This window comes from Mizuhopecten yessoensis, unplaced genomic scaffold (assembly GCF_002113885.1).
Source record: "Mizuhopecten yessoensis strain PY_sf001 unplaced genomic scaffold, ASM211388v2 scaffold9033, whole genome shotgun sequence".
Classification (NCBI taxonomy): Eukaryota; Metazoa; Mollusca; class Bivalvia; order Pectinida; family Pectinidae; genus Mizuhopecten; species Mizuhopecten yessoensis.
This window is the reverse complement of record NW_018407845.1, coordinates 113,538-130,100: the sequence shown is the minus strand read 5'-3', so window position 1 is coordinate 130,100 and position 16,563 is coordinate 113,538. Positions and strand designations below refer to the sequence as shown.

General features: G+C 34.8%; 1 protein-coding gene across 1 annotated transcript in view; it reads right to left on the bottom strand.

Annotated features, from left to right (window-relative positions):
* LOC110457156 (soluble scavenger receptor cysteine-rich domain-containing protein SSC5D-like) overlaps positions 1–16,563 on the bottom strand; it is a 19,505-nt gene extending 2,942 nt beyond the window's left edge. The window contains exon 1 of the mRNA XM_021508270.1: positions 15,615–16,563. Coding sequence (XP_021363945.1) covers positions 15,615–15,873 — 259 coding nt within the window. The 5' untranslated portion in view covers positions 15,874–16,563. The remainder of the gene's footprint in view (positions 1–15,614) is intronic.

The following is a 16,563-nucleotide window of genomic DNA, read 5'->3' as shown; positions in this document are numbered from 1 at the left end:
GTTGGTGTATAATAACAGACATAAATATTGATCAAGATTAGTACATCCCAAGATACATAGCTATTTTTACTGGGCCACACATTGTCATGACGCTAACGTTTTGATGTCATTGTGGGGTTAATTCAGTTAATTCAGTTTTAAAAGGTGATGCTGGTTTTCAGTCACAGGTGATGTTGGTGTATAATAACAGACATAAATATTGATCAAGATTAGTACATCCCAAGATACATAGCTATTTTTACTGGGCCACACATTGTCATGACGCTAACGTTTTGAGGGTTTATCATTGGGTGTGCCTGCAACATGTGGCGCCACCTACCCACGTTTTAATTGGATCGCTCGGTTATGACTGATATGGCTGTTAATAGCGGGTCTGAAGTATGACTGGTATGTCGTGACTTTATAATATGCATAGACAGACCTGTTACATTAGTCACAGTCATACCACACCAATACCAGACTTCCATTTCATCGCACTTTGGTACACCACATTTAGCAAATGATGATTGAGTTGATAAATTAAATCTACATTGTATATATATCATGAATCAAATCGCGTTCGAAACTCCCATCAACTAATTTGTGTAAGGAAAACCTGTGTAAGCTTAACGTTAATTATTTGGTTGATTAATTCGATGATGTATGTTTTTATGACCATATGATAAATAATTGATTTCACAACCATATCAATTTACATCATATACCAAACCTACACCAGGCAGCATATACAATTTCAAATGATCGTCATTTAATTTAATTTAAAACGTTCACATATTTAAGATAATACATTTTCAAAATTGTTATATTCTTTGGTAGATTAATTACCGAAACGTTTCATAGATATGTGTTATACATTATAATTTATATAGAATTACAGGGTACGTACAAAAAAGTCATATTATTTATGGTAAGATATGTGGAAATATACCTTGGATAATTGAATGTCCCGGTTAGGTTTTCTATAATTCTATATGTATGAAGCACGCTTACGAGTTAGTTTGCTGACTTAGAACAAATAAGTGTACCTGTATTCATATGTTTGGTATGATACTTGCGAATTATATTACACCCTGTATAGTAACTATCAACCTACCCAATGCAATGCGTTATAGGGACTCCAAAGCATTAACAATGATACTGATGAAATACTGGAATCTTGTATGTTATGCTTTACTAAAGAGATGTTAGATATATATACTTAATTATTTGTTTCCATTAATCGTTTGATTTATTTGCTATGCACGTTTTGTAAATCCCTGTTATTTGAGTAAAATTGTTTTCTTCTATTCAATGACAAAAGACTGGTTATGACTGTTACTCATCACTTTTCGCTTAAAATTCTTGTGATCTTAATATATAACATCTATACAAAAGATGAAAACAGCAGACTTCAATTAATGAGAAAAAAATCCTTTCATGTACAACACAAACATTTTACACTTAAATTATGTCACAACACATGTCATTTGTTCAAGCAATATATGATATTCATATCCTAATTATGCGATAATTAGGTATTTAATCAAAACCATACCCTACTTGTTTTCACTTATTGTATTGCAGAAGGATCTTGTTTACCATAAGCTTAGTGTTTGCACAAATTACCGCCTCCAGATGTCCTTCAGCAATGCACACACGGGTGATATCGCAATTAACTGGTCTACCGAGACGTGCTTTGGTCCTTTGATCGAACAGGTGCCCCTTGTAACACTTTTGTGAAGCTCATTACAACTACTACATAATCCACCCTAATTTGGCAGCACATTCTTTGATTGTCAATTGAGCATGCCATGATAAATTAACAGGAAGTGGATGGTACATGCAGAGAGGTTACGATTGTGGCGATAGACAACCACATGGCCATATACACAGTGGATTCCAGAGTGAGGTAATTGTGGTGATGGGTATTCAGATTTATCTTCCGATTTATTCTGTCAAACTGTTACAACTGATATACCAGATTTCAACAAATATCAAAGCATCGACTGATATTATGACATTAGTCAGACTCAAACAAAGTATTTATATGACGACACTGATGATCACTGATGGAATTTGGCATTCCAACCATTTTCAGGATTTCGTGTATTTGTATTGAAACGCAACTAAATCTGTATTGTCATAGATGATAGATACATTAACACAGGGTCATTCAGATTCTTCATATAATCGGATTTAGAGACAACACAGCCACAAAGTCTATCATCACGACCATTAGCCTATTCACTGGCTAAAGCAATTTACATTTAACATATTTTAGGAATGTGCTTTGGTGATAACTCTATTTTAACGACATTATCAGAGATAAAGTGTATACCAAGATAATACATATCGATATGCAATGTTGAGGGCACTTACACTTTATAATAATAGATACAATTTTTATATTGGCTGTTAAAGCAATGGCATTTTGCAACATTATTTCTTGTATGTATATATTGATCATCTAAATATGATTAATAAATAAAATGACTATTCCATTGCATTAATTAACATTCACTCGTAATGATCCTGTTTTGGAAAAAAATATTTTATTGCAAATAGATGGTAGATTTCTAATTAGTTGGATTAGTCTCTATCTGCTTGTCCCGAGGAAAAATTTAAAGAGATCACTCTTACAAGAACGCGTCAGAGGAGGCAATGCGATAGGAAGTAAACATATGCCCTCAAAGGCCCAAACGATAAGGTTTACACATATACGATCGCTCAATGACGCAGTCTTGGTTACTTGCGATACTTAACTATTAACCAAAAGAACAATCACAAAAACATTTTACACGAATCCTTCATTGTCTAAGGTCACTGGGTGATATGGTCGAAATCAATGTGAGCAACACCAACTGTATGAGGACTAAACGACCTGATATCCTCTTTGTCACCTTGTCAGTACAAATGTATTTATTTGCAAATTTGACGTCCTACACATGGTAATTTTTACATTACAAAAGTTACCATTCAAACATTCCAGAGTATACGTTATAGCTCACACGTCAATTCCTGATTCATACTATCACACACACATTAGCTGTTCTTCAAAAAACCGATTTGCTTCACAAATCAGAACTAATTTGTCCTTTCTTTAATTAACTGATTTTCTGAGCGGTGAATTACCCTTATATAAACAGTGAGATACTAGATCTGTTCCTAACACAAATCCCATAGAACATACGTAGAGCCTTCCGATCGATCTTGCTTTGAGACCTGACCACCTAAATAGATCCCTTCATACGTTAACGAATGCTCATTGGACTACTATGGGGCTTCAAAGGGATAGGGTCAACTCGATGTCAGCCCCACCAATTTACACCTTTAGAGGAAATTAGGGAGCTGAAAGGTATTATCCTCGACTACTAGGGCGATTGGTTACAAATCATTGTCGTACGCATCACTGATAGTAAATCGCCTGGCAACTTGAAAATAAACGATTGATGGGCCGTTAAACAAACCTCCCAAATATCTGCTGTTAACTTTAGATTGTCAAAAGACTTCTATTATTGCAAAATCAACAATCTAAGACCACTTGACTAAATCAAATGTGTTTTTCTTACTTTGAAATAACACAACAAATGCTTCATGTAAAAGGGTTTTAAAGCTTTAATTGTTTTTACTGTTACTTTAAAAGCATCACGTGTTCCTTTGGCATTACTTTACAGTTGTTCGCTGACTGTCTGTTGTTTTCTGAGCATGTTATAAGTATAAGGAGTTTACATGTTAAATCACTTTCTGTTATACGTATTCACTTACTGCTATAAGTATCAGGTGTATACAAAATGTACCTGTTTCAGATGATTCTCTATCTCACAATCTGTTGATGGATCATTGCAGTGACCATTAAACTACGTTGTCGGGGTTTTCTATATGAAAGACTTAAATCTACACCGAAGACATTTAACGGTCAACTTCATTACATGACCTCAAACATCACAGCATTTCTCCACTTAATTATAGACTCGTTCTCAAATCATTGATGCCCTACATATGTAAATTTGACACGGAAATCACATCGTTTTTTCTGTAGGGAGTCATGATGTTTTCCCTTTCGTTTGGATGTATTCCATATCGATTTTCACTTCCAAATTCGGCCTTATTTTTGATACAATATTTTTTATCAATCAACTTAACCTAAAAGTAATATTAAACACGGCCCATCATTCAAAAATTACATAACGAATACTTTTCTGTAAATATATTTCTTGGAATCTGACACATTAGACATTTATATTACTGATAATATGTCACAACAGCTGCATTGGTTAAGTTCGTTTGAGAACTTTGCAGAAGAGATCAACTAGTTCAATAAATGTTTCAACAAATATCATTGACATAGAATGGTACAATGTCAAAGGGATTTGACAACATCCTTAAAGCCTGTTTAAGTCTTGTCCTATGGAAGCCTATTGACATAAAGGATTGTTTATATGAATATATTAACTAGTTAAATCATATAAAACACTTTTCCGTGCATAATATTTATATTGTTGTAGAACTATACCCAACTTTATATTATAAATGCATATGTTGCAAAATTAATTTTGAAGTGCAAAGCTTATAAAAAAACATTAAATCCAATATTAAAAAATAAAATGATTGTAGATTTAAGAGCACGTGCAAATTCATCATTCTCCTGAAGGAATTTTGCTTTTTCGTTTTGTTGTTTAGATTATGTAAATTGACATCTCCTCTGAACATTACGCTATGTAATATAGTATAGTCTGTCTCCTGTAGCTGTATCTGTTTACCGTATCAAACATATTCTGACATGTGTACTGACGGCTTAGAATGATACGACCAAGACCTATTTACGTGGTAATCTGTATCGTCATTTAATAGGGGAAACTCACGTCCACGCAATAAACAAAAACCTCCTTAAATCATAACTTATAACATTCAACGTTTTTATCTCGGATGCGGATACGTTGTACGCTTACATCTGACGGAGTGCCTGGGTTCTGTACGTATTTTGATTGGTAAAGATCTTTACCAGGACTAACAAGAGCAATGCATAACATGTCTGTTTCTGTTACTTTTACTTACTTACTTGATCGGTTTTTGGCATAAAAAACAAATCGTGTTTTAAATACTCTAAACCACATCTGTACCAACACCTGTTACACAAAAGTCTAACTTAGTGCAAAATTATAAAAAGAAGAAGAAAAAAAACCCATTCACACAAGTACAAAAAGTTGAGAGATGTTTCCTGGCGTAGCTAAATATGTCTTGTTGACATACCAAACGACAGCCTATGTATCCGAGAGAGCTGGTTTCTTTATTTACCTTTTTATCATAATAATACTTTTTGTATATTAGATTATAAACTGTGTAGCGGGGAGTGTCAATGGATGTTTTGACTCAACGAAATGAAGAAAACCAAACGTATTTTGGGATATGCGAATGTATGTCGGCAGTATCCCTATTCCCTATCCTAATTTTAGTTTTCCTACAACTCGCCAAACTTAGACTAGGCGTTTTGCCCGGTGTGTTCCAACAGCACATTTTGTGATCTCAGACTATTATTTCAGATAAATGAACGAAATCTATTTTTTAACACAAACACATATAGAAAGAATGCTATGATATACCCCCGAATTTCCATATAAAATTTATTTTCCTACTTCATATATTAAGTCTAGTAACATTTATATATTATGTGCCGATAAAACCGTCTTGTCAATTTTGTCGATTTTTGGATGGAAATCGAGATGGTACCGAAGGAGGTTGGGATAAGAGAATAGTACCTAGAATAGCATCGATGGGTTTCAATATGAGGAAACTGACGAGCAGAAATTCACAAGTCATCACGAACCCTGGAAATTGTTTAAGACATGGCGTGGTGGTGACTGAGTTTGTATGCATTCATTCTAGTACGTGTTGTGTTATGATGGCAGAGTCAGTAAAGTGCTTCTGACGTTCCTTTACTAATTGGTATGATTCTCAGTATACAAAAGCCCAAAGGATGTTGACCTTCCAAGAGTTCTCCTGTCATGATGTCAGCTATGAGCAATACTTCTTTGCATCATCCAGACTCTTGGAATTTTGTTCATCGCCATCTATATATATGTACACATACGTCCCATGATATTGATATCGTATTCTCAAACACAATAATAAAGTTTTAACAGGATATACCAACATTATCATTCGGTGTCTGTGATTGACAAATCAAATACGTCAGATAAACCATGAAATGAAACAGGTCGAATTCAAAATAATTATTTAGGGGATTTTAATAAAATGTGTAAAAAAAAGCTCTTTTGTTTATACAACTTTATTACATACGTCAACAGTACATGTTTTAAAACGGGTCTTGTTTATTACCAAAGAATGCTTGCACGTGCATATCCTCATTCTGAAACGCCATCACTGTGAGTCACACTTACTTCCTCAGCAAATTTGAAATACTTCACTTTAGTTTTGCAAGAAACATAATCTCACAATTACGTCACGTTAAGTTTTGTAAATTCTCGTGACTTAAGTTACAACGTACTATCATGTCATTACGACAAGATGCTGCGCAGAGGAAGTGATACAGGAAGTCGCCGACATTCCTGTTAAATGTTGCACGTACATTGAAATGTTACTTGTTTCACGTAGCCTGTTTAACAGGATACGCAGTTTTTCACGAAGTTCACCTCAAAGCTGGCAACGTCTACTCCTTAATTGAAATACTAATTGCATGTCATCAATTTTGCTTTATATCATATTATAATATAGAATATCCTTATAATGGTATTGTTTTATTTCGCGTGCATTAATGATATATTACTGAAACTACGCAGCAGAATAGGTTTTTAGTGATAAAACACAGATGGTCACACAATATTATATGATTGTGGTGCAAAGTTCGTCTTGCGCACCCTCAATTACACGGTGACGTCACACGTAAATGTTCGCTCACCACGTTATTTTCACATCTGGTTTTCTTATGCTGGCGTACCTCGTTCTTTTTATTCCATTCCGTCTTTCACAATTTGAAATATTAATTCAAATGTTGGCGTGAATTCACGTTGGCTGTGCTACATTTCAGAAAAGGTTCATTTCAAATATAAACATAAAATAAATACAAAACTGAACTAACGCCCTTTTTCAACATATTGAAATAGAGACACAGTGATTATGATATCATTATAACGTATTGAAATAGAGACACAGTGTTTATGATATCATTTTAATGCACACGAATATTTGTTTTTTTTATAAGGAGGTAGACCAAGTCTGAGTAATCATTAAACTAGAGAAACACCTATTTCATAATGAAATTAATTGATGCAGATAGCCAAAACATGTACACATTTTCCTGTACCATTTTGTTCATTTAGTACTCATCAGTGTTACCAAAGGGCAAAAGATTAAAATCCATGTCTAATGTGTTCAGAATGTTGAAAATTAGCAAAAGGGGAAAGGTTCGTTCACTTATTACACCAATACAAATTAACAACATTAAACTAGTCTGAATAAATTCCAGTATAAGGCTACGGCCAACCTCAGGGACTGACAGTCCAGCAGCAGAGCCAGTTACATTGATAAACATTAATTAAAGTATACATATATAACCCCGTTTGTAAATATACCAAGACAATTTTGGAGATGTTTTAAATTGTAATGAAAACGATACTGTTGTGCAACGCAATCTTCTTTAATTGTAATTCTATTTCACTACTTATATGAATTTGTAAAAAAGATGTATTCGTCAATAAACATATGGTTTTGTTACAATGAGGGTTTATTTCTGAAACAGTTACATCGTAACAAAAGAAGAGTGCAGATAAAAACATCAGAAAGAGAAGCCGTATTTACGTGCATAAAACCTCTACACATTTAAACGCTTGCCAGTTTGCAAGAAACGCAAGAAAGTATTTTTTACTCTGAGGTCTGGGGCTCCCATAGGGAAATATAATGATGTTCTAACAATAGCAGGAGGCTTGACTTCCAATACTTTAACTGGTGTGGTCTTGTAGAGAACGTTAACATTTCAAACTACCACGTATGCTATCAGATGCAGTTTCTGTTCCGGTGTTGTCCTAGTGTGATGAAATTGTGGATATTTATATATTTCACTTATCAAATAGTTTAGGATTCATCCCTTGAGGTTTTCCTGTTGACTTTGTCTCACGGATAGGCAGCCTCTCTGTCAGGTTTGTAAGGTTTGGTCATACGATCTCTGACAGCGCTATTAACATTCAGTGATAAACCCGAGTCTGTCACTCACAATTATGTACTGATAGAAAACATTTCCTACAAAAAACTGACTAACCTATTTAAAACGTACATAGGAGTGTATACTCACGACAGAGTTATCTTACAATGCACGAAAAGTTCACCTTTGGGCCCGGAGTTAATATTTATATAAAGTCATTTATTTAATTTCCCAATCTGACACATTATCTAGCGATTCATTTTGGTTATCGAAGGTTAACTTTATAATTGTTTTTTGTTGTGTATATTAAAAAAGAGCCGCCAACTATTATATCAGGTATGGAGAGTAAAACAATGGCTGATATCAATATTGATTGAGCACTTGTGTCAAATATTTGTATATAAAGTATGATTGAAGGTTTGAATTATATAGCTTTAACAGAATTGGGGGTCGCCTCATCTTTGACATCAGTGTCACAACGCTTACAAACTATTCTATCTATGAATACTCAATAGGCTAAGGTCACCGTTAATTGAATTAAAATATATGACAGGTCAGTATCAAACTAAACAAATGAAACCAGATGTCAGTCGTGTAACTGCGGTTAAAAGACACTTCATATTATGTTTTAATAAAAAAAAATCAGAACATATAATTATAATTTAAAATATATTAAGTTATAACTGTAGTGATAATAATTTACAATATATGTAATTAGCAGCAATAATTTCTGCAATTTTGTAGTATTGACAACAATACAATGCCTATAGTATGGACCACACCACGACGCAATGTAAGCATACGTTTAAAAGTAGCATTTTTATCGTATGATACAATGTAAAGATACAGTCTAGATACTGACCTTGAATTTGCTACTGTATTTTTTTAATAGCCGTTAAATTTTGAAGAAAAGAACTGTCGTTTAGTAATGATTCTAAATCATTTAAATCCTCACGACATTCATATTTAAATCATGAATAAATAGGAATGATTTACACATCACAAATGTGTACTAAAGAATAACATGGTATCAAATAACCTACCATTACCTTACTTAACCACTCACCGAACCTTAACAGAAAATTAGAAAGAGTTGGTTTATAAAAGTTAGGAAATTATAACATATCAAACTATCATGTTTCTTGTTATCACCAAATTTACTCTTGCTAAAACCAACACAAACAACACGGATGTGTTGTTTTGACTGGTTTATAAATTGGACAGAATGAAATCATTCTGCACTGAACAGGGAGATAGAAGTGGGCGTTTTACTGTAACCTGTTGCGATAACGATCATTATTAAGCAATTTAATAAAGTAACCGGAATCAGATGATTGTCACCACATGTGGAGCTATTGCCCTGTAAAATGTTAATGATACAAAGGCACCTGTAACACGGCTAAACTTTGCTTTAAAATACCTCCGCATTACGTCATTCTTAACCCAGGTGCATGTTAAGGTCTTATGAGATATTCTGAATAGTGAATACCAGTAATGGTGAAAGATATAAGACAGCAAGGAGATTCCACACGAGGTTTCTAAGGCGTCCACTTAACATTGCTGTGGTTCGGTGCCATTACGGGTGCACTTCTAACAACGTGCATATGATGCCTTTACTCACAGATTCACATAGGATTATCTGAGAGGTATGTCTAGTAATTATTCCGAATGGCAAACCTTCTTCGCTTACTGTCTGTTACCAATCAGCCATTACAAGAAATAATTGGTTGAAGGACATTAACGCATATTATGAAAACTGCAACATTACGCTCAAAGAATTTGCTGACATATGTTATTTTGAGAATTGCATAATATAATTACAGAAATTCCCATTCATATACTTGTTGTGGGTGTGAAACTGAAACAGATAAAATCTCCAATTGAGAAAGTTGATGAAGTGAAATGAGAATATTATCATCATCTCACTGTTCGGCTAGGATAACGCGCACCTGTTGATTTACGGTGTGTAAAAAGATGGTTGCGAGCTTCGATGATCACTTGGCCAAGCTTATGTAAGACCTAGTAAACATATTAGTCGTGAATGTTTCATCATTTAAATAAATGTTCATGGCAGAAGGTTAGTTTCTGAAAATGAATTGAAACTTATCAATGAGAAGTAACGCCTTGTTAGTGAAAGGTGCAAATACATTTTGGTGATTTGGCAGATATTTATAAATATTAATGTTGTTTTTTAATGCGCATTTTTGCAAGTTTGCAGTGCTTGTTCAAGTGGACATCTGGAAGTTTCTATAAAAAGAGAAGACTATCTAACACACCGACGACCTACTGACCCTGGGTTTAGAACAAAAGCGTTTCAGCCTAGCTAGTGTTTTCTAACAAAGATGATGAGTGTTAACAGATGTAACTGTATAGCCACACAGTGTTACACTGTACATTGTCTATCTGAATATACTCCCAATAGGTTACTTACACAGTCAACAAGGCACATATATTCACGTTTTGTCACCAGTTTAGTGTGCGTGACGTTCACAGGAAAATATCTCTAGTTGATGTCGGTTTCATATGTTAGCATGGCAATTGAGTCAAACATTGCTGATACTAGTGTCATCCTTTGCGTTATGTGTTTTTGTAGGGTAAATTCAGAGATTGTAAATCAAGTACGCCGTACTGACTTTCACATACACTTCAGGGTAAAACACTATTGTGTTAAGCAATGGCAGCGATAATCATTTAAAAATACAAAAGTAGATATTTGACAGCCCACTGACAGTTTATATAAGTCATCTCTATCATAAACTTCCAACGACAACAAACGTTTACCTAGGTACATACATATATGCAGTACTTCACATCAGAAGTAGGATACGTTGCTAATACATGTACGTAGTTAAAAAAGACAGATTTCACAGTAAAGAAGAATCATTTTATGCGTACGTAGTACATACCGTAAATTAGTTGCATATTTGACACATTAATTTGCGCTTACTGTGCTCATTTCCGATGACTTTGCATTACGTATAAATAAATGGAGGCGTGATACTTGAATTCCCTATCAATTCAAGATGCAAAATCCTTTACTCGGGGACTTAAATGTATCTTTCCAATATCTACAATGGTACATGACATGCAACACTGTTCTATTTGAATATATTCCATGGGATACATGGTAGCTCATATTCTACACTATGTAGGAACGAAACTGTTGCATACCATCACAAATATTCAAAATGATCCAAGCAATGATTGGGCTACGATTACTCGAGCAGTGTGACGGAAAGACCCGAACAATTTCCGGTTGGAAACTTTTAACGTGTAATAGTTCTTGGTGTTATAATGGAAACTTTTAACGTGTAATAGTTCTTGGTGTTATAACGGAAACTTTTAACGTGTTATAGTTCTTGGTGTTATAATGGAAACTTTTAACGTGTAATAGTTCTTGGTGTTATGATGGAAACTTTTAACGTGTACTAGTTCTTGGTGTTATAATGGAAACTTTTAACGTGCAATAGTTCTTGGTGTTATAATGGAAACTTTTAACGTGTAATAGTTCTTGGTGTTATGATGGAAACTTTTAACGTGTAATAGTTCTTTGTGTTATAATGGAAACTTTTAACGTGTAATAGTTCTTGGTGTTATAACGGAAACTTTTAACGTGTTATAGTTCTTGGTGTTATAATGGAAACTTTTAACGTGTAATAGTTCTTGGTGTAATAATGGAAACGTTTAACGTGTAATAGTTCTTTGTGTTATAATGGAAACTTTTAACGTGTACTAGTTCTTGGTGTTATAATGGAAACGTTTAACGTGTAATAGTTCTTGGTGTTATAATGGAAACTTTTAACGTGTAATAGTTCTTGGTGTTATTGGTTAAAAAGAACGTTCTTAGGTAATTCGTTAATCTTAGGGTTTTTCTAATAAATATACTAAAGAGAATTTTTTAACAATTACTAAACACCATTACAAAAGATTGCGGCTAGCAAGAACAGAAGAAGCGCTACAATAACGAAATGCATTTAGCTCTAGGTGCTTTAAGCCCGCTCTGCTACAGTGTCGATGTTTTCTTTCTCTCTTTGCAGTCGAGAGGTATAGTCTAATGAAAATACACGGTAGTAGATACTGTTTCTTTCATTTTTCACAGTTATGTATCCTAAATTGTTTTGTAATGCATGACGAGAATGATTCTACGGAAATGCAAGGTCGACTGGATCCCTATGGGGGTTGCTTTATAGAGCTGTTCAAGTGTCATACATTTAAGTAACAACATACATACACGTGTTAAATAATGATGTAAGAATGCCTGGGCAATCATTCTTGGGTACGATACCACACTAGACGTAGCTGTATAGGTTGACGAGATGTAGAATAATCATTCAATATAAATGAAGCCTACTACTTATCGCTTCATACTTTCCCTTTAGATTGACATAGTTTTTGTATTTTGCTATATGATCTATACGTTATGACTTGATAGCGTTGCTGATATTATATGTACATGACTCCCTTGCACGCCCCTTAAGATATCCCTTTACTTAAATAGATACCGAAAGTCTAGTTGAGTTAGGAGACTTTCAAAACCTATACGAGGTACCATTTTTAAAGCACACCGTCATCGCCGACTATGACTTGTGATACTGATTTATACTCTTTAAATAAATTAACTCGCCGTAATACGTAGGGTACGCTTACAGTATAGACCAGATCCCATTGTTATACCCATCTTTTCGGAACATTAAATACGTGACACCTTAGAATTTGAAATTGACACAGATGTAGCGTCGACTAAGCATGAATGGAAAGGTGTTGCTGGCAATACTAAACAGTCATAACTTATAGTGACGCTCATCACTTAACAGTCTACTTTGTTACAATTATGTTAACTTATACACAGAGGTAACAGTGTGCCAGTTAAAGGACAAAACCCAAACCGTTGTTATATATTATCTCTTTTCAATTACTGAAATGTATGCTTATTATTGCACGACAGTTAGGAGGAAAACATGAGTAACTCATATAAGTTGAAAATAACCTTGTTGTACAATTCAAAACAAGTTCAAATATAAAAGAAAATTCAACATATATATCATACAAACTTAAAAATCAACACTATACGACAAGTTCATGATCATGATAAATTAAACCATAAGTTACATCATGAACATCAACATAATTATACCACTAATGGGGTCACGCCAAAACTTAAACTACGATATCAGCAACATCAAAATGTATCCACCAACGTAAAGGGGGGAGTGGAGACATAAAAAACTTGGATGAAACGAAAAACAAATTCATTATAAACATAGGAGGCAGCAGGGAAACACCGAGACTAAAGGTTATACAACATTTACTCCAATTTTGTATCACTAACAAAATAGGACACAAAAACTACAGGAATACAGCATGAACACGCTCAATGTGTATTGTCAACGTAAGCTATGATTAAAACGAATGCACATCACATTATAAGATCATATCATAAGCCTTTTAACATGTTTGCTTGATAGAAAAGATCTGCAAGTACCTCATAACTAAAAAAAGACGATTGTTTCACTAAACACGGATTTTAAAAACGGAAGAGACTTAACAAGAATAGTATTGAGTAATTTCCGATGGCATCCTCTGTTAAATTCCTTGTGAGTATTACATTTGATCAAGTTACACGGTGTATAAGAAGAAAGAAAGTAAGGAAATTGGTGGCTATGTTTCCCATTGTGACGTGTTAAAGCCTACGACAGATGCCTAAGATTTATGGTGTACGAGGCCCTGACAGCTGGTGGAGCCTGATACTCCCACACTGTTACATATATCCGTTTGTGAGTTTGTAACCTGCTTTTTAACTTTGTATGTTAGAAACGCCCTACATTGACTTGTGGTCTATCTCTTAGGTATAAACTTCCTCGTCCGATAGGGAACATGCACTCAGAAGAGGAAAGAAAACAACTTATGCAGCTGACTGTGGTCTAAATATATTTTCTTATATGCATGCAAAGTACATGTTTAAGCTATCCTTGTAGATATATATATTAAACATTAAAGTGTATGTTCGTTAACTTTCATCTGTATTTGATGATTTTATATGGCCACAAGTTACTGGGCATTTGAGATGCTTGCACGACTCATGTTAACAAATTATCATATTTCAATTGATATTTTGTTATATCCGGAATATCATTAGCGCAATAACATCAAATAGCAAGTTACTATATGCTAGTTTTGATTGACTGCATATTGAGATAATTTTAAAGTGTTTTCTTTACATTTTTTATGTAATTTTGGGCTTGAAAAGCAAGAATGCCGTGGATTCGATACTTTTAAAGAAAGAGTGAATATTCTTAACGATGTACTACGCATCCTTAATGTAAAAACGTGTGATTATCCCATAAAGTATTCAGCGAGACGATGAGGAAGATTTTAGAAGAGATAATGTTCCGTGCATGCTTACATGGTTGATTTCTGAATAGCAAGTGTGTCCATTGTTTGTGTACGTAGGGGAGCCAGGACAACACCGCCTATCTATGTGGCCTGGCGCGACATCTAGCTTACAATAAGCCTCTATAGGACAGCACGTTTTCTCCTTAAAGCTGAACATATTTTGAAAGATGCTCGTATGATATACTGAAGATAAAAACACATCTAGAATGTCCATGTATGTTAAGGGAACGTTGTGTAGTATAACTTGAAAAATTTGTGAAGGACAGCTGCTGAAAGTCTGAGTATCTTCAAATAAAAAAAATCACATAAATCATAATCTGGTTTATGATGGAATTTCGAATATGAAGCCAGACTTTAAAGTATGTGTTTTGAATGAAAAATGTTCCTTTCCGACAGCGTCCGCCCACTGACATGACTGGTGCAGTGTGTATAGTCGCCATTCTACAGTCTAGGCACGTTTCGCGGTGTGTTTACACATTCAGTAACCTCCCGCTAAAATGTGCTGCAACCGTGAACGTAAATCATGTGTAACTTTTTAAAATATATTTACTAAGTCAGCAAGAATGCTGACGTAAAATCTGTCTGCCTATTTTTGTCTTGATATAGTCTTATTTATTTCAGGATATTTTTCTTAGTCGATTCAAAAACATTATTTGTCATTTCATTTCTGTTGTTTCAAAGTGTAAATCAGATTGGCGAAGTATGCACAACCTACTTATTAAATGGCTATACAAAACCTCATAAACTGTAATCTATGGCAGATCCTGACTACCTGGGCCGAGTATCAAATTCTTTAATTCTCCTGAATACGATACGTAAATCATGTTTTTTTTGTTTTTTTTGATACACAATTGAATTCTAAACAGTAAAGTTAGCTATATGAAGGTATATAAATATCAGAGAAAGGAGAGAAAACGTTGTACCAAAAGCACTAACGAATATAGTTTATAATAGGAAATGAGAGACATCTGTTATAAAATTCGATATAAATGTGGAATGAATGGGTAAACGCAAACAAAAAATTCCTTTAATAACTTAAATAATATCTTAATTATTATAGACAATGTAATATTATAATTCAACTTACGTCTTCCTTGTCCAAACCGGCTCCTGGAAGTTGACGCTATGGCACCCACGAGACCTAACTGACGACATGCCACATTAGCGTCCCTAAGATCCCAGCTGAAGTCACAAATAGCTCCCCATCGATACATGTGGTAGACCAGGACCGTCCCCTCGGACGACGATCGACCCCCCACGAGTTTTATGTCTCCATCCTTTAAGGCGCGTGACATACCTAGCAACATCCCGTACGTGCATAACGCTAAAAACACTGTGTACCCCATGGCGGTCCTGGCAATATTTATCACAATGAAATATTAATATTCAATATTACCAAACACGATCAGCTGGTACATATACCTTTCTATAACGAGCTGTTACTCTCCCGGGGGTTCCTGTCTGATTGTCGTCCGCTCACACACTGACGCAATCGTCGCGTCACAGACATTTTTGTAAATTCAGGCGCGTGCACCATCTACTACTAAGCACTATGAAAGCGCGCGATATTTGACCCATGTCAATGGCAAAGTTCAATGAAATTTAAAACTTATGAACCCCGGTTAGCAAATACAATGTCTGACTAGATAGGCGGTGGGGCAGGCTGTGAAGGTCTGACGTCCACTGAGAGATACGCCTGTTGATTCGCTAGTCCACCACAGAACGAGCTAGGCACACAGTCCCAATGGTATTTATACCTTTGCAATAGTTAAAGCTATAATGGTTTTAGTTGACGATAAGTTTGTCAGCCCGACATATCTTTTGAAGGTCTATGTGTAACCGTTACCGACACACTAATGTCTTCCTTGCATGCGATGTGCTCGCCCTTGTGCTCCATTGATCATTGCCGATAAATCAGTCTGTACCACTTGGAGATCCAGTCACTTGTTCATAGGCACAAAAATGACAAAATAGTAAGCATACCTATTACGTCATCAGGCTGGCGAGATATATGTATGGCGATGTGGTTAAGGTAT